Source organism: Dermacentor albipictus, chromosome 1, assembly GCF_038994185.2.
Source record: "Dermacentor albipictus isolate Rhodes 1998 colony chromosome 1, USDA_Dalb.pri_finalv2, whole genome shotgun sequence".
In the NCBI taxonomy this organism is placed as follows: domain Eukaryota; kingdom Metazoa; phylum Arthropoda; class Arachnida; order Ixodida; family Ixodidae; genus Dermacentor; species Dermacentor albipictus.
Window position 1 is genome coordinate 490,377,307 of NC_091821.1, and position 24,006 is coordinate 490,401,312.

At 47.4% G+C, this 24,006-nt stretch overlaps 1 protein-coding gene and 1 pseudogene across 6 annotated transcripts in view; one reads left to right on the forward strand and one right to left on the reverse strand.

Annotated features, from left to right (window-relative positions):
* The window catches only part of Nipped-A (Transcription-associated protein Nipped-A), a 413,461-nt gene that overhangs the window by 43,812 nt on the left and 345,643 nt on the right, over positions 1–24,006 (reverse strand). For all 6 annotated transcript variants that reach the window (XM_065445525.1, XM_065445501.1, XM_065445517.1 and 3 more), the window contains 2 exons: positions 10,547–10,680; positions 8,898–9,205 (listed from right to left, as the gene is read on the reverse strand). In XM_065445525.1, coding sequence (XP_065301597.1) covers positions 8,898–9,205; positions 10,547–10,680 — 442 coding nt within the window. The remainder of the gene's footprint in view (positions 1–8,897; positions 9,206–10,546; positions 10,681–24,006) is intronic.
* On the forward strand, positions 519–2,510 carry LOC139059818 (uncharacterized; annotated as a pseudogene).

A 24,006-nucleotide genomic window follows, 5' to 3' on the forward strand; every position in this document is an offset into this window, starting at 1 on the left:
TAACGAGCCGTGGCAGCCCTCGAGCGGCGAGCACATACTCAAAACTTGGCACAAACACCACTTCTCTACCACTCCACTGAGCGCCACCATTTTGGGTGTTGTTTTGTTCGTGCATTCTTGTGCTTTTTTTTCCCGCCACCTATGGCAACGGTAGCAGTGCGGGAGAGGCGTAAATCGCTCATGAGTGGAGGGCTCGCGAGAGCTTTCAAGTTCCCAGTGGCTGAGATGCGAAGAAGAGATTGGGCGAAGCATGCGCTCCCCAATGACGTGGGGGAGCCCGCGACTTCCATTGGCTGTTGCGTGCGATGATGTAGTGGTCTCCTGCATAATGCGTCCGGCCGTCGTGTGCTTCGGCTCCTTCATTGCCGGCGCCCTTTGTGTGTTCCCCTTGCCATCGTGTATCTTTTCAGCCGTTCGCATATTCTCCAAGTTTCCACCGTCCTTAGGAGACGATTTTCAGCCGTCTTTATGAGACCGTTGTTGAGTTTAGCCTGCCGATTGTTGTGCAGCCGGCCACGATGCGCCCAAAGAAACTCAAGACGCTACACGTGTTCGGCGCAAGGAAGCGTTCTATGAAGCTCGCCCACATGGCGAAGCTCGCCGCTCGCCCGCGCACCGAAGATGATCGCACTGCTGGTTCCTGTGGGGCAGGTTCTACTTCATCTATGCAAGAGTGTGGTTGTGTCAGTGCTTCTAGCAACGTGACTCCTGCTCCACTGGCGCAAGAATTTGTCGTGACGAGTGCGCCTGGTGTCTCGTGCTCATCGACAGCGGCTTCGACATCCTCTCTTTCATCTGCCTCGGGCAGTGAAATCGCATCGTCCTCTGTGCACTTGAAAACGCATTTCTTGACATGCGAGGAGAAAGAGGCGGTGGATAAAAAACGCGCTGCTGTGCAACGTCGACTTGGCGCTAAGTCAGTGACAGAGCAAAAATTTGAAGCAATGGAGCGCGATCCTGAATCTGCCACTGCTACAAGTGAAGGCAAAAAATTTCTCCTTGTGCAAATGGTTGCCCTAGGTGACCTACTATCCCGGACCTCGTGCCAGCGGTGCTTCGCGACTGGGATGAAGGTTCAAGGAGGCACCCAACTTGGACTTGCAACAAAGCTTGAGCTGCTATGTTTACATTGGGGAGTAGTTGCAAGCTCGTGGAGTTCTGCTCGTCAGAATGACTCAATGGCCTTTGACGTGAATATCCGAGCCATTGTGGCAACAAAACAGATAGGGAACAGATAGGGAAGGGACAAACAGATCTCAAGAACTTTTGGGCAGCGATGAACGTGTCCCATCGTGGCCTGCATCATAAGACTTTTCAGAAGCACTTGAAGAAATTCAGGGAACTGCGGACACAGTGCATAGACAAGTTCTATGCAGAATCTGCTTCTGCTGTGAAAACCACCTACAAGGAAATGGATCCATATTTCAGCAGGGATATCACAGTAAACTTTGATGGAACAGGGCACAAGCGTGGCCACACGTCTCATATAGGAGTTGGTGCAATAATTGAATATCATACGGGCCTCATCTTGGACACCATTGTTTTATCGAACCAGTGCCTTGGTTGCCAAGTAGGACCAAAGCCTGGAAACCCATATTACGCAAGCTGGCAGGATCATGTGTGCCAGAAAAACACTCAAGTCTGGGAGGATGGAGGTTGAACCAGCTGTCATTGTTTTCTCACATTCGGTGCCAAAGCACAACCTCCATTACATGACGCTCGTGTCTGACGGAGATAGTGCCATCTTCTCTGCCCTTGTGCAAGAAAATGTTTATGGACTGGTCCCCATTTTCAAAGAGGAATGCCTGAACCACGTCCAGAAGAGAATGGGGCAACCCTGCACAACTTTGTGCAGAAAAGTGACAAGGCTTTAGGAGGGAGGGGCTGGCTTACAAAGGCCCTCATTGACAAGTTGACCGACCATTGTGGCTGGGCCCTACGGAATATTTCCAACGATGTGGCTGCAATGCAGCGTGCAGTGATGGCATCATACCACCACGTGACATTGACGGACGAGGATCCTCACTGCGACTTGTGCCCTGAGGGTGCAGACTCGTGGTGTCGTCATAACGCCAGCAAGAGTGATGGTGTGCCATCGCCGAATTATCAGTACAATCTTCCAGGCTATGTTGCAGAAGCACTGCTACCTGTTTATGAGCGCCTCTCACAGGCTTCTTTTCTGCAGCGCTGCCTGGGAGCAAAGATGCAGAATGCATCAGAATCATTTCACTCCGTGCTGTGGAACCTGATGCCCAAAGAGCAGCGTGCATCGCTGATTGCTGTGGAGACAGCGCTGCATGAGGCAGTTTTAAGACATAATGCTGGCTGCCACAAGGCCACCCAAGAGCTATGTTCATCAGTCGGGCTAACACCTGGCCATTCAACGGGCAGCCGAGAAAGATTCTCTGTGCTTGAAAAAGGCCAAGAAGCGATTGCAAGAGAAGGTGGAAAGGCGGAAGAAGAAGAGAGTGCCTAAGGACATCTCCAGTTACGCTGTAGGGTCATTTTAGACCAATATATGTGCTCAAAACTTTCAAAGCTCATTTTCTCGAAATGACTTTTGTGGCTGGTGAGGCTGCTTGTTCCAGCCATATTTGTAGCTGCTCATCAAATTTCCAGAAGTGTTTTTTATTGTGTATCTGAATAAATTTATGAGGGCAATACAAGTGCATTTATTTTATATATTGCGTCTGTGATTTGTGATATTTAATCAAAATTTGATTGATAAAATCTTAATCATTAACGCTAAATTCGGTTGTCTGCTAAAATTTTTCAGCAAGGAAATTTAAAAAAAGGGCCCTGTCTTGCCCATCTGGGAATCATCATAGTGAATTTCACAGTTGCAGCACCTTTCGAAAATTCTCCTGGCTTGGAATGAGAAAACCATGTGCACCATTCTGACATATTGCTGTAACTTGGGAACCAGTGAACACAACTGCATGAAATTTTGTAGTTCTACTAATGCTATTGCTATGAGTCTATCCTGAAAATTTCATTAGGATATTTCAATAAACAAAAAAGTTGGTATCCGAGGGTAGCCTCCCTTAAAGATGCACAGCTGCTGCCAAGGAATGAGCTTACCTACCGGCACAACAAGAAAGCCTGGGTCACAGGCGCAATATCTGAAGATTACGTTCGGCAGCTTGACCGCAAGTTCGCGGCCAAAGGCAGGAATGTACCGTATTTACTCGCATAATGATCGCACTCGCGTAATGATCGCACCCCTAAAATTTGTCGTCAAAATTCGATTTTTTTTATTTCCCGCGTAATGATCGCACCCCGAACTTGCCGCAGCGATATGTCGTGTGCTAAGTCTAGCGAATAATGATCGCGCTTACCACCTGTCGAATGCTACGCGAACGACTCTTCAAGACAAGCCAAGCGGCCTGCACGCACTAAACATTCGTAAGTAGATGCCTCATTTCATTACTTTCATCACTTTCCGCACTTCCATGACAAAATGAGGTACAACCAAACTTGCCTTTATTATGGGTTGGCTTTATAATGGCTGATGTCAACAAAAACAATAAAGGCGCATTTCGATTCTTTTCATCTGCTTTTGCACTCGTGAGCACGCAACAAATCGCGCGCGGCAATGATAGTAGCCACGTTTACTCTGATACGTTAAAAGTGTACCCTATTCATACGCCGACGCTTGTAACACAGCTAAGATATTCGCCCACCCTTAGCGGAAAGTAGTGAAGACAGATGCCGCAGTTTCCGCAGCATGCCCGTCATGTGTTTCTGTCACTGGCAGCTAAGCGCGCCCACCTATTTCTGTCCCCTAAAAGTGGACATGGCTACGTTATTGCCGCAAACTTGCCGATATTAACGATATTATTCATCACTAATACGGAAGAAACTGTTTCAATGCACGTAATGTACTCACGAGAAGAAAAAAAAATTCGCGTTCGGCGTGTTCGGCTCGCTCCGCTAGCCGCCATTTTTGTTTTGGTGTCCCGCACCCGCAATCTCGCACCCCGCAGCAAACGCGGACGAAAAAAAAAATTTTTTTTCCCGGGAAATTTAACCCGCGTAATGATCGCACCCCTGAATTTGCTTCAATTTTTCTGACAAAAAAAGTGCGATCATTATGCGAGTAAATACGGTACTCTTCGTTGTTGATAATTGCCTGGCACATGGTGACATCCCACACTGGAAAGCTATCAGGATGGTATTTCTTCCTCCGAACACCACGTCGATCTCGCAGCCAATAGACCAAGGGGTCATTCAGCACCCGAGGAAGATTTACTGCCACCACCTGCTCAATTGCATGGTCGTTTGCTACGACAACGACAAGGGGTACTCCATCGACTTCCTCGGGGCCACATGTCTTATTGTGTATGCATGGGAAGCAAGTGGAACTGACTTTGATCATGCGGTGTTTCAAACACACTGGCTTCTCGAAGAAAAGCACCGTCGATGCTGATGCTGACTATTCATGTGCACTTGATGAAGAAGGAGCCGAGTATTGTGGCCCCATCAATGCAATCTGCGCAGAGGATAGCGAATCCGGTGCAGTCAGTTTCACCGAGTATCTGAACTTTGAAAAGGATCAACAAACATGCTACTCAGACTTGGAGTGTGAAGCTACCGCTGATGCAACCATGTGCGATGACGGCGATGACGACAATGCTAACGAGCCTTCCTGTGCGCCCGCTCTCGGCGAAGTTATCGGATCGCTGAAAGTTATCCGGAGTTTTGTTGAGTGCCACGGTGGAAATTCTCAAATGCTGCACATAGTTGGCTAACTAGAAAACATGACCCTTGGAGCCTCGAATTACAGGACGTGGCAAACCAGCATGTCTGATTACTTTAAGTAATCCAAAAATCACCAAATAAAGGTAGCACACGCCTGCAGTAAAATTTTTTGCCTGGGTTGCATTCTTTTTGTGTGTTCGGTTAATTCGAAAACCCACTTAATTTGAAGATTTTTTTGTGGTCCCGATGACTTTGAATTAACGAGGTTTTACTGTATTATCAAAGGCTTTTTCCACATCGAGGGCTAGGAGTGTGTTGTTGCTGCCCGGCTGTGGATTGAGGACTTCTTCCTCGAGCAGGAGGAAGACATCCTGTGCTGACATGCCTTTCCGGAATCCGTACACACAATTGGGGTGTAGTCCATGTTCCTCTATGTGTTGTTCTATTTTAGGGAGTATGATTAGTTTAAAAAGTTTGCCCAGGCAAGACGTGAACGAGATTGGTCGTAGTCGATCGAGCCTGCGCAGTTTTTCCGGTATGGGTATAAGGCCTATGTGAGCGGTTGTCCATTCCTCAGGTAATATACCACCTGGTGTCCAGATTTCTTCATTCAGCTGCTGTGTAAAGGCTTGAAGGGTTTCATCGCTTAGGTTTCTCATGATGGCGTTGGTGATCCCGTCTGTTTTTCTCGTGTTTTTCCCGTATTTTTCTTGAAGCTCTGTGCTGCCGCATATACCTCCGCATACGTGATGGATGCATCAAGCCTCTCGTTCGGAAGTCCTGTATATTGAGGGTATGGTTTCGGATGCCCGGTCCGGATTCCCGTGTATGTTTGCTGGAGTTCCTGTATGAGTTCATCCTGGGTTCCCAGATACTCGCCAATGAGTTTTTTGTAGGATTGTGTTTGTTTCTATTTTGGTACTGGAAGGATCAAGGATGCTGCAGAGTATGTTCCACGTCTTTTTGGTGCTTAGTGTTCCTTTAAGCGAATCACAGAATGTGCGCAGATTGTCCGTGTGTACCTTCAGGGCATAACTGCTGGCCTGCTTAGTGACGTTTGAAATCCAAAGTCTAAGCTTGCGATTTAACCTCTGTTTGCGCCATCTTTTTATGAGGCCTTTGTAAGCTTACCCATAAGTGTATGATATGGTTGTCGATTGCCAGCGTGTCGGTATTGGTTTGGTAGACTTTAGTGTTGGCATCATACAGTTCTTTGATGCGTTGGGCCCACTCCTTGATGCTCTGGGAAGGGCGAACTGGTATCTAAGTCGGATTGTTACCTCTCCCAAAACTTAGGCCAATTTGTAATTTTGGCATTCCCTAAGGGCTGGCGTAGTTTGGCCAAGGTGCTGTGATTTCGATAATGTAGTGATCACTAACCAGCAAGTCGTCTAGGACCCTCCAGCTTGTTCCTACGGTATCTTTAGTGATGGTGAGATCAGCGGTCGTGTCCCTGCTGGTGCTCTTCCCTATTCGAGTACAGTCGCCGACTGATTTTTTGGACTCCAAAAATCCAAGGAGGCTTCGTTCAAGCCTCCTTGCTGCTCCTTGCTGCCTCACAAAGCAACACTGCTGCAAATCCCCGTTCATCATCATCATTTCTGCCTGGTTCAATAGAGTGGCTACAGCAGTTCCGGTCTCAGCTTAGTAAGCCATGTCAAGACAATCCAGCAGCTGATTTGTTTCTTCGTGCATGGCGCTGCGAGTAGGCCACGTTTTTTGTTTGTCAACTGGTGTTAGCGTGATGGAGTGGTGGTGTTAGCTTTATGTGCTGTGTCAAGGTTGCGGTGATCTAACGTGGCATACGTAAACATCGCGTCAAGTGTCTAATGGCGCTGACAGTGCCTGCGCAGATTTCGCTGGGGAATGCTGGCAAGCGGATGTCGGAAGGCCTAGGATTTGTCGCCTTCCGATGTGTTCCCTCCTGACACCGAAAATGTTCTGCCGAGACCTGCACAGTGGTTGCATTGCGATTCCAGACACCGTCTCATTTGACAGTTTCATAGGTGCTGACACTGCTGCACTGACATGCGCAGAACTCAACGACGACGAGATAATTCGTCAGGATTCTGCTGCACCGCCGGACGATGACTCTGAGTCGGAAGATGACGCACCATGTGCTACACTGCCGCCGCATGCGGAGCGTGTACAAGCAGTGATTGTGCTTTCAGCCACCTATAGTGAGCGTACGACCCTCTCCGAGATTCAGGCTTATCTGAATACGCATAAACGGAACAGCGTGCAACGGCGCATTCACAATTTCTTCAAGCCTACTGCCGAGCCCGAATAAGTGCGTGGAAATAAAGGATTTCTTCTTTTTTTCTTAATCTGCTTTTTCGGATACCTGTTTATTCGCACATTTCCGCAGTCCCCGTGAGGTTCGAATAAACAGTCGGAGACTGTATTCAGTCTGTGAGCAACATCCTTAACTACAGTCGAAACCCGTGAAAACGAAATCCCGTGATAATAAGCTCTCCCGACAACAAAATATTTTTGTATCCCCGATGAACACCCATAGGATTCAATGCATTTCGTACCTCTCGACAACGAAATGTCGCTGTACTACAATCCTGCATCAACGAAATTTCTCAAAAGTTAACGCTGCGTGTTACCTATTTGTGCAGAGCTAGCAGGCTCAAAAATATGCTCGAATGTGATTGCTTTGCACTAAAATTGCGTAAAACACCACCACATTACATTTGCATGGGCACCATCATTTTTTTTTACAGAAACAACCAAGCGCCGGATCACGTGCACCGGAAAAACGTGATGGCTGCCATCTTGTTTGATGATCGCCTGTTTCAAGCGGTACGCATGCTGCTACATGCGACGACAGTTTTTGCACACTTACTGCAGTGCGTAATGTGCACCTCAGTAAGAAAAATGCAGCAAAAACAAGGAAATCCATGTCCCACCAACATTGAATTGTTTATGGCACTTGAGATGACGGTTGCAGCATGGAGTTGACGGTTGCAGCATGGACCATGATCGAGCAATTTTCCAGGAATGCGCATTCTTTGCTTCAAGAACACTGGTTTCGGTGCCACTCGACAGGCACGCAAGTGCCAGACCAATGGAGAACCGCGCTGGAGTCACGTGGCGGGCGCGGCCAATTGCAGACTCCGACACGACCTCAATCATTTGCTTTTTGTGTGCTTGTTTCTGTACGGAGGAGATAGCTGAAGCGGCAAATTTGAAGACGGAGAAATGCTCTTTGAGACCAAGATGGCGGTGCTCGGTTGCACCGTTCCAGAGATACTGTGGCTTGAAAAACGCTGTTCTTTCTTGATTTCCGCGAACGAAATATTTCACCATCTTGGCTGATAAAACAAATTTTTTAGAGCACTTCTACATGGTTTATACGGATGATATTTCGGAATCAGATAGAAAAGAGTTATAGAAACTGAAAATGTGATTTTCAAAAAGTCGATTTTTTGGCCATTTTTCGCGACGCGAAACCCGCGTCGCCTCTTAAGTGCCATCTAGTAGCGGCTTGCAGGAACTAAACCAGCATGCAGGCATGGCCTCCAAGGCATGGCCTCCTCCATGACCTCCAAGCATCACTAAGCATCACAGCATGCCTAAGTGTTCTACTAAGCATCAAGTGCATATCACCGAATAGTGATTTGCACGTGATGCTCCATAGAAGGTTTTTTCTAAATTTTCACTCTCTAAGGTGAGGGTGGGAACCTCACACAAGTAAATATGGTATGCAGATGCTTACTTTACACGGGGATTCGTGAAGCAAACAGTGATACATTACTACTGCTTTCTCTCTTCTGTTTCCATTTTTTAAACAGCAGATATTATGAGGCTAAAGCTGACATTGCTGGTGCACATTTCTAGGTGGTTGTAAGATGCCTGTTATCAAAATATGAGATGACAGCCTCAGAAAAACACAAGTGAAAAGCAGTGAGAAGGCAAACACATGTGTAATAGAAGATAGAGACTTGCTCATGGCTTGTCAGCCTTGTCATGAAGACATATATTTACGGCTGATGACTGGTGTGCTGCACTTCCAGTGTGAACATCTATTGCTGTTAGTAGCTTTTATAAGTTGCCAGTCATGGTTGGCTGCGCTACCTCTGTAGATCACCAATGTGAACATACCTTAAATGTTTCTGAACAATTCGACAGCCTGGACACCCATGCTGCAGACTGCATAACGAGAGACAGACCCACAGGCTACCACTCACCCAAAGTCAAAGTCCGTGGTGAACTGTCCCTTCATCTTCTGGAAGACAGGGTCCTGGGCAGTGGCCTGCGCCCGGCGAGCCAGCGACTCGGACGCGGTGCTGGAGAAGGTGGTCGTCACCGAGGAGACATTCTCAATGCCCACTCCGAAGGTGGACACCAGCTTCTTGAGGAAGTTGAGAGTGTGCGGTGTCACGGTGGCATCTGCCACTGCGCCCCGGTTCTCAAAGGCCACTGCGTAGCACTTGGCCAGTCCCTGACGCAGCTGCCTGAGGACCTCCTCGTACCAGTTCTCCCGGAACCACACCATCTGCACGCACAAAGAAGGGGACACATGAGAAACCCAATCCAACAGCACTACTAGGCCAAGGTACTTAGCAGTTGTCGTGCAAACAGAAAAGAAAAAAAAAAAGAAAGAAAGGAAGGAAAATCGGGGAGGGGTTTCAAGGCCCTGAAAAGGCATTTTAAAGTGTTAAAGCAATGTGAAGTTTGACAGGTTGAAAACAAAAAAATTGTAGTCAACAATGGAAAATATTTTTTTATTTCGTTTTTCATTAGACAGAGAGAAAGAATGGTCTGTAAAGAAGGGCTTATTGAGCAGCTAAGTAGCTAAGCATGTCAATGAATTTGATTGGCTCTATGTTTATATTACGCCAACCTTGGGACCAGTTGTTCAAACATTACTAAGCATAGCTAAAAATGATATTAAAGAACTTTGCAAACTGAACAACAGTTTTTCAAATCATTGAATATGTCATTATGATAGTCAAAGGGGTTTCAATGGTTCCCAAGAATCACTACACTCTCCAGGATAACCCAAAGGTGTTGTCCAAAACACGGCGACCATGACGGGTCTCCAGCTCCAGCAATCACTTCTTGTGTTTGCAGTGGACAGTGGCCTTGGAGAGGTCGGTTTCCATTACTCTGAGGGATCTGTCGCTAAGGTTGAGATTTGGACCGTACACATCGGAGGGCAAAACTCTCTACAAGCATTCTCCACTGATCATGGAGATTCCCAACCTATGCTGGTTCCAGCCACACTACATCTGAACATATTCCGACATCACCCCTTTATCAAATTCTCTGCTACAGTTGCTGCTTTTGGCTGCATTCAACTTCCTTTAGTCTACACTCTGTTTTGTCCCTATCACTAGCAGAGAACTGGTTCCAATGTCATATCCTGCTTAAAGGGCCCCACATCAGGACCTGTTGGAAATTTTGGATATTCTCTTGGAGCAGCAAAGAGCCGTCAAGGGAGTGTTCGACTTCAAGAATTTTTAGAAAGGGCTTAGTAGTAGTCCATATATAAAGCACTGGCATGAGGAGGTGAGCTATTCTCCCCTTGCATCAAACTCCTTCCCACTGCATTGACTAACGCATTCAAGCAACACTGTTCTCTTTCCCTTTCCCTTATCAAAGCTGAGGATCCACCTGCCTTATTGCCATGCCTTTGCATTCTCCTTCCTGAGGAGGAGAGTGCCCCAGCTTGCGTTAAGGTTTCAACTGTTTTTGCCGCATTCACTGCTGTAATACATTGCAGATTTGATTGTCACTGCCTGTTTGGAGTGCCCAAACATGGTGAGGAGGTCCTTTTAATGCCCTTTCAAGAAATCCTCTTGACAAAATATTTGACGGTGCAGTCTGCTTTCACCTGGTCCACAATTCCCTCGAGGGACGAAAGCACGGTGGGGTGGAGGTCCCGCTGAAGGTGCATGATCTTGGAGCAGCGCCACATGGAGGGCGTTGCACGAATCGGGCCGCCGGTGTCAGCCTGAGCACTGTCACCTGCAAATACATCACCGTTCCTCAGCACCATTCCAACGCCACCAACCAGCCTATGACAGATTGGCTTAAAGGCAAAAAAACTAAACTGTGTGGTTTAACGTCCCGAAACTGCACAGTCCTTTATGAGGGATGCCACAGTGGAGGGACTCCACGTTAATCCTGACCAAATGGAGTTTGGCATGCAGTCAAAGCACGGAACACGAGTGTTTTTGCACCCTGCCTTCATGAGAATGTGGTTGGGGATCAAACCCGCAACCTAGAAATCAGCAGCGCAACACCATTGAGCCACCACGGTGGGTTGACTAGCTTAATTAATACTCCATCAAAATGCAAGTTTAGAGTTTCTGCGATTGATGTTTATGACGAAGCCAGGAGCCATTTCAGCCAGGATTTGGTACGAGGCTAATCAATAAGCGTGAGCGGTCGCTACCTCATCATCCGTCAATTTCGCGAAATAGCAGGTGGCACTCTCAGTGTTGTGTATTGTTCAAGGGTAAAAGATACAATTTGTTCTCGGCCATCACAGTGGTAGCGCCAGATGTCTGGTAGCGCCTCGGTACCCAAGCAGGCCAGGTCTGCTAGCTACCAAACCCACACAGAGCTTACCATGGCTATGGGCTAAGGAAGCCAGGGGATGCATAGGAAAAAAAGCAGCTGTTTTCTTTTTATTGAACTGCGCATAGAATCATTTACTGTGTTTCCAGGAATATAATGTGAGCTAACTTTTTTTTTATGTTTCCGTCTTCAGGACACACCTTGCATTACACAGTGGAACACCGCTGATGCCTTCCTCGCTCTTGCATTTTCCTGGCTGCTAATGTCGTTTGCAGTCCCGACCTGAATACCATTGACTCGCATGTATTACGTTCCCCTTTGATAAATCGAGGTTTTGTAATGTTCCTGCATCTCAGTTGCATTTGAACGTAAGTCATGCAAATTTAGCAGTGCAGAGAAAATTTAGCTTTTGCATGTTGCTATGAAGACGAAAAATGTATACATTGCGGGCCGGTATGCTGCAGCAAGTGACCGATAGGTTGCAACAAGCTACCAAAGTTTGCAATAAGTGACCGAACATGCACATGCGTATCTGAAGAAAACGTGCACAGAGCAGTTGGAGAAGAGTTGGTGAAGCATCTGAAGAAGTCTGCACCAGTGAAAACCTACCGGGAAGCGAGGGCAGGGCTAGGCTTATCTTGGAGCCATCAAGGCTGCATATTAATTGGTTCTCTTGAGTCCGCTTTGATGCAATAAAGCAATGTTATATGTAGGTGCATGCACAAAGTATAGCAATGAGACATATTAACAGTGGGAAGGGGCCACTGTTACTGAACATTATACGTATCTCTTACTTACGCATGTACCGTCCCCGTTCACGGCATGTGTGCAGAGATGTCTAATAACTGTACTGGTAGCCATTCAGACATGTTTCTGATGTTGCTATGGCAATTTGTAGCTTTCCTCACTGCTACGTCTTCCCGGCTATCAAGTTTTTTTTTCCTGGGGCCTAGTGAAGAATGTATCAATGAGTTCTATTGTATTCAGGTTTGGGGCACGAATATAACAATTTTCTTTTCTTTTCTTTCATTTTGTCTCCTGCACTTCGAACTGCAGTGAGCTCAATGGCTAAACATCACCGCAATTACTATGCCGTAGGGAGGCCCCTTGCGCACATTGCTGACACATGTACGCAGCTTGGTGAACACACAGGCCGTGTTGTGGATTGGACCAGATCATGGCACTGTGGCTATGCAAAAACCACTGGAAAAGAATGGCCTTTGCTCTTGGAGATTATAATTTTTTTTCCAGGCTGCATGCGAGTTGTCTGATGCAACAGAGCTGCTTCCCATTGCATTTCACCTGGCAGCGAGCTATCACACTTCATCAAGCCCAGCCGAGACACACGTCGCGCTCCCCTACTTTACTCTTTGACGGTCAATGACGTAAATATATGGTGCCGCGAACAAGTTTGAAAATGGTCGATGCCATATATTTACAGCGCCGTCTGTACGCTTAAACAGTGCAGCAATTTCCTAACTTTTTCTTTTCTGTCATGTGCTGCCACTATGTGGGGATACAGGGAATTTTTTTCGCGCGCCTCCCTCTCTCGGTTTTCGTTGCATGGTTTGTCTAGCGCTAGTTTGCTCCCGTGCGTCCATATACTACTGCTCGCGCATTGACATGCGCGCGGGCGGGCGGACTTTTGGATTTTGTTTCGCGGGCGGTTTCGGCTTTTTGCACTTGCGAAACTGATGGTTATCTCGTTCCTAATCACTCAAAGGGCGACTGCTTGTTTCTCGCTCATTTAGTGCTCACAGGGGTGCACATAGGGAGGATGCCGCTGTCCACGCATTTCCGTTTCTTTTATTTTTTTAAGACTCGCGAAAACTAATTGCCCCAGCTGGTTGGCGATAAGATGAAGATTAGCGGAAGTTTGTCTGCTTTTTTTGACGGGCACACAACCAAACCGTTTTCTTGAGTGCGCGCACCTACGCAGTTCGATTACGCTATGGACGTACGTATTAGTGTAAGGGCAGGAACATTTGAGGCTAGCGAAATATTCTCGTGTGCAGATTTTCAAAGCCTTGAACTATGTGCATAAATATGCATCAAATTTTTAATTCTGATAAGTTCATTTCCTTTTTTATTGTTGTTATTCATGAATGAAGAGTGCATATATACCAACGCAAAATATTTTTCTCTCTCTTTATGGTCACCCTAGAAAAATTATGGTAATTAAAAAAAATACTAAATCCCTAAGAAGAATCGGAATCAGCAATAAGAGAAATTGACCCAAGGCAGTCGCATATGGCAAAAAAAAAAAAAAAAAAAGAATCGACCCTCGAAGGGTTAATCTCCCCCTTTTATCATCTCGCAAGCACTTACTTGCCTGCTCGCTTTCACTTAGCCTCATGCAATAGCGGCCAAAAAACATTTTAGAGCAGCCAAAACAAATCGGACCACCAACCAAGCCTTGGGCGGATTTGCACATCACAGATTTAAGAATAACCACCGCATGCCACACCAACAGTTAAGTGAAAGACCATCGTGGCAGTGACGTGCAAGGCTGGTCGCTGTTTGAACTGTAGGCCCACAATCCATGCTGAACGCATTTGATTCGTGCTTACAGAGTTATACATGAGTGGGAATAGACTTGGATATTCTGCAAGCAAGAAAACCACTTTCCAATCTAACAGCTTCTCTGCGCTTGTCAGCTAAAAATGGCCAGACCTGGTGAGGGGCCCTTTAAGGTCAGCACTCCATCCAGTATATCAAATACCATTCCACAGCGCAAATGACATGCGTCATTTGTGTGCAAAAAAAAAGAAGTAAACGTTTGCGGATTTGACACGGCCTTGCAGAAACAAATCGGTCAAAACCCACTTCTAATAATCACAGGAAACTCTCAGAGATCACGTTACATGGTAACGTGGTCAAGCACGTGTTAAGAGGGAGGAAGGGAACAGGTGATGCCAACCTATCCATCCTCTCTACCTTATGCGTGCCTCTCCTCTCCTCTACTCTTGCTGTAGCTGCGCATGTTGGCCCGTATGCGGGCCACATGCTGTATCTTGGACAAGTGCAAAGGGTGAACTGAGATACTTGGTGCCATCGTGCGCATTTTGTTCCCATGTATCTAGTTTTGGCAATCGCATAATTTTAAGTTTCTGAGGCATGGTGTGAAGCGTTCGTTCCAGTTGCGATAGCGAGCGTTCTAGGTCTTCCAGTGATCTTTGTCCGAGTGCGGGCACTGATAAATCTATGAACCTTACTTCGTGTAGTTGGTTCTTTGCTATCGTCATCAATGCTCTGCCTTTCTGGTATAACTGCGACATTTCGTGCTTTTTAAATTTTTTTGCCTCCAGAACGAATATTTATACCTTATTGCACTTTAGTTTTTAATTTGATGGTGCCATATGATGAGAGCTGTGGGCACTAAGTGTGATCAGCCATGACGTTCAAAATTTATGGCGCTGCGCAACGTAAAATGCTAATCTCTCAGGTGCCACGAGCAATGCCGATGCATTGCTCACGGCGTGATCTGCACAGTGGGCACTGATGCTCATAACCGTGCTATTATGGCCCAACCTCCTTGTGCTTTGTTTATAAGAGATTACTGACAACATACTATCCATCAGGAATGAACCAGGTTATTGCAAAATTATTTTTCCTGCTGAAACTTTAAAACCACGAATTAACAAAATTTGCAATTTAATGAAAATTCTTCGATGCAAGTACAACTTCATTATAACGAGGTTCGACTGTGTGTGGATATCTTGATTTCTACGTACAGTACAGGCATCATCAATGCTAGTGGGAACATGGGAGAATGTGGATATCATGTTTTAAATCTACTACAGTGGAATCTAGTTAAAGCGTACCGGCTTAAGATGTAGTTGCTTATTAAAGGGACCCTGAATAAAAGATTTTGACGATATTGTACAAACGTACTGAGTTGTTACAGTAGGTTTTTCTGATCATTAATTGATGCATCTAAGTGCTCCGCGTAAAGTGTGTATTTTATTATAAAGTTTTAAAAATGTATATCGCTGCCGATCACAGCACACTGCTCGGCTAAATTTTCAGCCACCCCTACCCATCTGACGTAACTTGCTCTAATGCGCTAGTAAGGTGAGCTATCTGGTTGGCTGCCCAGGGCATGTCATCAATCGTTTTTCCAACTTTATGATAAACAAATGTTGTTCGTAATAGTTGGAGTGTTAGTCAACTTGTTTCTATAAAAAGAAAGTAACAGGAAAAGAATGCACACGAAAAATTTCTCACTACACTTAAGCACTTCCGGCACACAGCAAGTGTCATCTGCTTGGGTTACAACGTGCTCCGTGTTGACGAGCTCCGCGGTAAGTGTCGGTCTCAGTCTTTTCGCGAGCACCGTAATTCGCCTTTGTTGCATTGTGGGCTGCAAACGTAGTGACTGGCAATATGTCAAGCTGCGACATCGTGTTCCTCTGCAAGGCAGCAGACGAGCCGAATGGCTGCAGTGCATCGGACTGTCGCTATCTGATCGGCGCCAAGATTTCAGTGTTTGCGGCCGTCACTTCATGCCAGAAGATCACTAACACAACAGCGTTTCGCGAGTCTCGGCCTGGTTGTTTGACCGCACAATTTTGTGGGATGAGCAGAAGCACAAACGTGAATGGAGTGCACGGTGCAGCCACCTGGTAGCACGAAGCTCAACCAAATACAGCAGCAGTAGCAAAGTGTATTTCTCTTTGCTGCTGGCGTAAATTTTGTGCAGGAGCGTAATCATTAACACGTTGTTATTGCAAATGTTTAAAATGTTTTACTCCTGGCTAGAGCAATATTAGCTATTTGTTTGGCTCGCTAAGCTCCTGGACTATGCAGACAGATTAGGCCGCTTGTGTACGTCACGCCGAAGTTCCTTCATCAGCTTAAGTTTATGCCTCCACCCATCCATCAAAACGCCCAGCTTGCCTGTGGTTACCGGAATATCAGACACGTTCGGCGCTGCGACAGAATGCTTGCGACACACGCTGCTTCGATAGCTCTTGCTTGGGGTCGACTGCCGAGCAGCTGGCGGAGAGGTTGGAGAGGCTTCAGGCGCTCGCTCATCGAGAACTGGAAGTAGACGACACGACGTGCCCTCGATGCAGAGCCAAAGAAGGCGGAGCTTAGCCCTGATCACTCGGCGAACGAGTTGGGAAAATTCCAGGCTGTGGAGGAAGGTAACTTGTAATCGTCCATAGCTCCTTTAATATGAGATAATTCACACAAATTGTGGTGCGAATGATTGACTTTAGCTGTACTCCGTGCGTCTACAAAATTTGTCCGAACTGTTTCAGGGGCCCTTTAATCGTAGTTGAGATGAATCCCCAACTCGGTTACCCTTTAATTTAATGCCAAAGAAGGCGGAGCTTAGCCCTGATCACTCGGCGAACGAGTTGGGAAAATTCCAGGCTGTGGAGGAAGGTAACTTGTAATCGTCCATAGCTCCTTTAATATGAGATAATTCACACAAATTGTGGTGCGAATGATTGACTTTAGCTGTACTCTGTGCGTCTACAAAATTTGTCCGAACTGTTTCAGGGGCCCTTTATTCGTAGTTGAGATGAATCCCCAACTCGGTTACCCTTTAATTTAATGTGTTTATTCACCGCTTAAGCCATAGTGGTACATTGTGTACCTGTCGGTTAACGTGTACTACCATATTTACTTGCATAATGATGACACTCACATAATGATTCCACCCCTGAATTCTGTCGTCAAAATTAAATTTTTTTCTTTCCCGTGTAATGATAGCACCCTGAACTTGCTGCAGCGATATATCATGTGCCAAGTCTAGCTAACGATGGTTGCGCTTACCATCTGTCGAATGCTGTTGAATGCTACGCGAATGACTCTTCAAGACATACCAAGCAGTCTGCGCGCACCAAACATTCTTAACACTTTCGGGACCGGCCCATAGGCCATCGATCATATATGATCGACGGTTTTGCGCGCACTGCCCCGTCCAAATTTCCGCGCGCTTGGACATGTAGCTCCATCTAGGAGGTCGTCAGGAACTAGACTCTCGGTTTCGGCATAGTTTCTTTCATTTCCAGCAGGTGGCGATACGCGAGAGAGAATTTTCTCGATTGCGGCGGCGGCGGACGCAGTGGAAAATGGCGTCGTGCTCGCGTCCGGTCGCTCGAAAAGAACGCCGTCAATCGCGCGATTCCGCTGCTTCGGCAACGGATTTTTTTGATGAACCGAGCAGCGAAGAGTCTGAAGACGACTTCGGCAGCTCCGATTTTATTTCGGACTCCGATTCGGATGATGATGAGCCACGGACTTCATCTAGTAGCCGAAGGTGAGCATAGTTCCACATTCATTTCTTTCTGGAGTAGGTGAACGGGCTCGCTATATGTTCTCATTATTTTATCTTTACTTGATAGGGTCTCAACAAGCTACGGCAATGATCTGCTGCCGCCAGCGCAGAAGCGGATTGAGTTTTCGCCGCGACGGGAACCTGGCGTGTACTTGGACGCAGAAGTGGGCGTGGCGCTCAGAAGCGGATCAAAGAAATTCTTGACTGCTCTGGACTTCTTTCTTCTGTTTTTCTCGATGAATGTGATCGAAACAATTTGTGACAACACGAACAAGTATGCTTGGACTCACATTTTGGAAAAACCAACGCATGCTTTTTCCGGTGGATCTTGGGAAGAAGTCACCCCAAGTGAAATGCTAAAGTTTATCGGACTCGTAATTTACATGGGCGTTGTGAAGGTTCCTCGGCTGAAGCTGTATTGGAACGTAGGAGATCTGTACAGCGGTCTGCTCCCACCACGGATCATGCGGCGACGCCGGTTCATAGCTCTACTCGCAATGTTGCAAGTTGCAGACTTGGACGATGTCACTCAAAGTTCAAGAGGAAAGCTCCGATACATGTGGTGGCTCCTGCAACACATGAACGAAGTGTCAGCGAATCTTTTCCAGCCACATCGCGATCTTTCCGTGGATGAGCGCATGGTGAAATCGAAAGGGCGGTCAGGCATCCGACAGTATATCAATGTCACAGAGTTGCATGCCCGCGCTCCTCTCAAGATGGCCGACATTGCCGCAGCAGCAGCAACGCCGCTTGAACGGCGGAGGGAGAGCGCTCCCCATTGTCCCCGAACCCGCCCGACGGGTTGATCACGTGGGTCACCTCGGCGCGGCGGAGGGACGCGGGGGCTCGGCGAGCAGCAGAGCAGCGTGGAAGACGAAGGAACGGGGTCGTGCACCGGGAGACAGCTGAAGACGTGGTCGGCAGGCTGAGATCTCCAGGCCGAAGCCTTCGCCGGTCGAGCAACAGACGGTGCAAGTCCGTCAGGATCTTCGGCAGCGAGGTTGCAGCAGCCCGACACTCTTCAGATCGGGACCTCGGCAAGCACGCCCCAGATAAGCCTCGTGTTCCAGGCCGCTCTCAAACTTTCCGCCGGACTGTATTTTCTCAATCGCGTTTAATCTTTCGTTTATTTAGCCATCGAGTGTTGATTCTTATATGTTCTGTTAGTGTAGTGCTTGCCGTATTTATTGTCGTGTGTATTTTTCGTTGGTGTCGCGTATTTTATTTGTATTTCGCGAGTGTTAGTGGTTCCCACGTGGTGGGCTTAGTGTCGCGCGAGTGGCGTCAGGGCGTGTGCTGTGTGACCCGCACGCTCTCCGCGAACTAGGCCCCGCTACTGGTAATTTGTATGTTTTTCGAGTATGTCTCGGACATGATTTTATTGCATTAAATTGAGTGTGTGTGTTGTACGACGTCGCCTCCCGTCTCATGCCTCTGGTTCACGGTCGATCAGGCGTGGACCTTATCGCCGGTCAGCAGTCGAACCCTCACTAAACGCACGCGGGGTGGGTTTGTTGTCGCCCCATCCCCTCCGGTTCGGAGAGTGCGAATTAACCCCACCACCAATCCTTGACAATCAAAGATAAAGTAACAAAATGGGGCTACAAGCTATGGGTCCTAGCTGACCCTGGCACCGGATATACTGTGCAGTTTAGTGTGTATACCGGTAAGCGTGAGCAGCCAGGGCCCCATGGCTTAGCTTTCGACGTAGTTTGCCAGCTGTGTCACAGATATCTTGATCAGGGCTACAGGATCTTTATGGACAATTTTTACACTTCTACTAGCCTGTTCAGTCATCTTCTCAGCCGAAAAACATTGGCTTGCGGAACCACACGCAAGGATCGCCGAGGATTTCCTGCCGAACTGAAGGATGCACGGTGGGAAAAAAAAGCTCGACGTGGCGACATTCGATGGTTGCGCGATCAGAACATCCTGTACCTTCAGTGGAAAGACCGGCGTGTTGTCAACATGATGAGCACGGTTCATACTGCAAATGACACGGTCACCGCAAAAAGAAGGGAAAGAAGGCAAAACTCCTGGACTCAGATATCTATAACAAAGCCTCTGCTGATCCATGATTATAATGCTGGCATGCTAGGCGTAGATAAATCGGATCAAATGATTGGATATTATAATGTTCTCATGAGAAGCGTACGGTGGTGGAAGACTCTGTTCTTCCACTGCATCGATATTGCATGTGTGAACAGTTTCGTACTCTTCCAAGCTCACCGCACATTGCACCCAGAGATTCCTGAGCTGGCACGCACTGCCGGGTTTGACCACCTAGCTTTTAGAGAAGAGCTCATTCGGCAGCTTCTGAATCTTGACGGTGCCAAGCAAGCACACACGCCTCCACCACCCGTCGCAAAACATGCACTCCACAAGCCGGAAAAAGTGGCAAAACGCAGAAACTGCAAGCTGTGCTATGAGCAGAAGAAAATCGAGCTCAAAACTAATGTCTTTTGCAGCACATGCCAAGTTCACTTGTGTTTTACGACTGCCCGGAACTGCTTCGTCGAGTGGTACGAACCGTGGGACCTGAGTGGCTGACCACTGGTGCAAGCTAGATTTCACACAAAAAAAAGACAGTTGTAGATACGCGTGCCAAATTTTCACAAGCAAGAAAGGAGGCATTGTAGCACATTTTGTATATCTTGAATTTTTTTTATTATGTTTTTCCACTTGTATATCCATGACTTTTCCAACTTTTTTATGTTGTTCTTTCAGCAAATCTTGAATTTGAGATTTTTTTAAAAATATAATATATCACTTTTAAGTCTAACCTTTCTTTATGCATGAAAGACCATCTAATTAGCTACATTTTGATAAACATTGCAGCAATATAGCGCAATGACTATTCGTAATAAAAAATAATTTTTGACACCCATCAGAATTGCCTGTTTTTTCCCCGGTCCCGAAAGAGTTAAGCAGATGCCCCATTTCATTCCTTTCATCACTTTCTACACTTCCATAAAAAAAAAAGAAGCTACAACCAACATTGTCTTGGCTTTATTATTTGTAGGCTTTATGAACGTTGTGGCCAACAAAAACAAAAAAGATGCCTTTCGACTCTTCTCTGCTGCACTCGTGGGCACGCAACAACTCGCGAGCGGCAACGAAAGAAGCCACATTTACAGTCGCCGACCGATTTTCCGGACTCCGAAAATTCGGACATGCCCGATTATTCGGTCAGCTTCGCGGCACCGCCATTCTCCCTATAGACCACAACGTATAACAACTGCCGAAACTTCGGACACCTTGCAACCTCTCGTCTGATTTTTCGGACACTCCTTGAGCCAACTCGGTCGAGAGCACCATGCACCGACTCTGACCGGTGCAGGGTTCGACTTGCTGAACGCCATTTTTGTTTTGAACGGAGCTTCCTTGCTGCCCCACGAAGTGGCGCTACTGGAAATCCCCGCTCATCATCATCGTTTCTGCCTGGTTCGATAGAGTGGCTCTGCAGCAGTTCCGGTTTCAGCTTAGTAAGCCATGTCAAGACAATCCAGCAGCTGATTGTCAAGACAATCCAGCAGCCGCGTTTTTTCGCTTGTGTGAATGGTGTCGGCATGGTGGTGTTTGCTTTGTGTGCTGTGTCGAGGTTTCGGTGATCCAACGCAGCATACGGAAACATCTCGTCAAGTGTCTAATGGCGCCGACAGTGCCCGCGCAGACTGTGCTGGGGAATGCCGGCAAGCGGGTGCCGGGAGGCCTAAGATTTGTCGCCTTCCGATGTGCTCCCTACCGAAGCGAAAAATGTTCTGCCGAGACTTGCGCAGTGGTTGCATTGCGATTCCAGACACCGTCTCATTAACAGTTTCACAGGTGCTGACGCTGCTGTACTGACATGCGCAGAACTCGACGACGGCGAGATCATTCGTCAGGTTTCTGCTGCACTGCCGGACGATGACCGAGTCGGAAGTTGACGCACCATGTGCTACGCTGCCGTCGCATGCGGAGCGTGTACAAGCAGTGACTGTGCTTTCAGCCGCCTATAGTGACCGTACGACCCTCTCCGAGATTCAGGCTTATCTGATTGCGTGTAAACGGAACAGCGTGCAACGGCGCATTCGCGATTTCTTCAAGCCTACTGCCGAGCCCGAATAAGTGCGTGGAAATAAAGGATTTCATTTTTTTTTTCATAATCTGCTTTTTCGGACACCTGTTTATTCGGACATTTCCGCAGTCCCCGTGAGGTCCGAATAAACGGTCGGCGACTGTACACTGATATGTTAGAAGTATACCCTATTCATATACCGACGCTTGTAGCACAGCTAAGATATTTGCCCACCCTTAGCGGAAACGGGTCATATTAGGATAATAGTGAAGACAAATGCCGCAGTTTTCGTAGCATGCCCGCCATGCGTTTCTGTGTCACTGGCAGCTGAGTGCATCCATCTGTTTCTGTCCCCTCAAAGTGGACGTGGCTACGTTATTGCCGCACACTTGCCGATGTTAACACTATTATTCATTACCGTTAGGGAAGAAACTGTTTCAATGCATGTAATGTATTCAAGAGAATAAAAAAAATCATGTTTGGCGCGTTCGGTTTGCTCCGCCAGCCGCGATTTTTTGTTTTGGTGTCTCGCACTGTTACCGTGACAGCTGCCTGTTTGTTGAACTGTTGTCATCCCGCAGCATATGCAGGATGGAAAAAGAAAATTATTTTTGTTTTCATGGAAGATTTCTCCCGCTTCGCACCCCTGAATTTGCATCAATCTTTTTTGCACAAAGGTGCAATCATCATGCGAGTAAACACGGTATTCACTTCCTGTCAAATGCCCATCCTACTCCAGTTGCAGTGTAGTGCTCCTATGGCCAACCGATTCAGCACGGAGCATGCCTAGCCTCCCAGCTTGAGGAGATGCGTGACTCTCACGCCTCCCCCGAGATCTAGTTTTCCCGCATAGCCCCCGTCTCCGTGCGGCTTCGCCGCGCACGCGGCGGTCGGAGTGGTTGAAGCACAGTGCGAGAGATGGCGTGAGTGTTGCGCTGCGGCGGGGTTACCTGGGCACAAGGGAGAACACGCTCTCTCTTTGGGTCGAGACAGCAAGCAGTACGGACGTGCCGTGCCGCGGGTGCGCCGACCGATGCTTCTGCGAGACCATCTCGCGTGGCCGCCTTGGAATGCGCCACTGTTCGCATGACAGTACGCGCGAACGACCAGGCGTTGGGATCCAGCATGGGGCGAACATATTCACTCGCTATCCAGTCGCGGTGAGTCGGACTTCTAGATTTGTCGCGCGCCCACAGGCATGTTTTGTGGATAGCAACTTGGCTAGCAGGCATTGATCTATGAAAGGTGCAATAATTGCCCTTGTGATTGTTTGCACTACTGTGTTGTCTTTCCTTTGTCCCAAGAGCACGGGTATGAGAACCCCACAAGCTACACCACGCACAATCTCGGACTAGTAATCTTTAAGGCCATGGTGGAGCGACTTAGCAAGGTCTCGTTGCCAGCGACAGTAATAGCGAGTAGTTGCGGAAGTGCGTGCATGTGTGCAGTCGTTTGATTTGTTGTGCGCACCACTTTGTGACAGTGGGCCTCTTCGATTATCGGTCCCTGACAGCCCAAAACTGCTTGGAACTAATGTCCCACATTTGATTTTCTCTAACAGCTTCAGAAGCTCCGCCCATCAGTCTGGGAGCTGCCCGAATTGCATTTGTTTTCCACAGACCTGAAGTCGTGAACTGTCTGTGGACTGTCGGAGCTGTTGGCAGATTTCTGCTCGCACAAGCGCAAGCAGCTAGCAAATGACGGCTGTCTTAAAAAGATGTGCACAGCATTTCACGCCACGTTGTGAAAGTTGTCTGCATACTTTGCTTGCTCCAGATGGCGAATACTGTTTGCTCAGCTAGTGCTTCTGTTACATCAGTGCTTTGTGGGTCATTATGCGAGTTTTTAACAAATGGTCTAAGTGCTGCAGGTTTAGTCTTCGTGTTGTTCTTTAGAGGGAAGCACAGCGATCAGGCGCACCTGCTTGCTTTTCTGGATGTGTTTTGCAAGATCTGTCACGCTCAGTGCTATATGAGCAATAAACAAGTAGATTTTGCTTTTCTGGTGAGTGAAACTGGTGTGCAAAGCAGCATATCAGGTTGCATGTGGCTATTGAACACTGCTAGCTGGGGTGGTATACAATGGAAGCTTCACCAATTGTAGCTGACATATATGTTGACCCCTTCTCTTGCCAAGCTCGAGCGTTTGATTTTTGATGTGCAGGATTAGTAGACAGTGTACACACACTTCTGTCCTAGAGAAGCATTGGGCCTTTAATTAGTAGACGGCCTCACAAGCTTTGAGGATATCGGTGGGTGGTTTCTGCGTGAACAGCAACATGGCACGACCGTGATTTTGCTTATATGTGTGGGGGTTCTGCTTAAATTTCGCAGGCACTAAGCTAGCTTAAGGGGGGATGCAGCAATTGAAGTGGTCAAAATGGACAAAATTTTCGATTTTCCGATTTATTTCTTTTCACAAT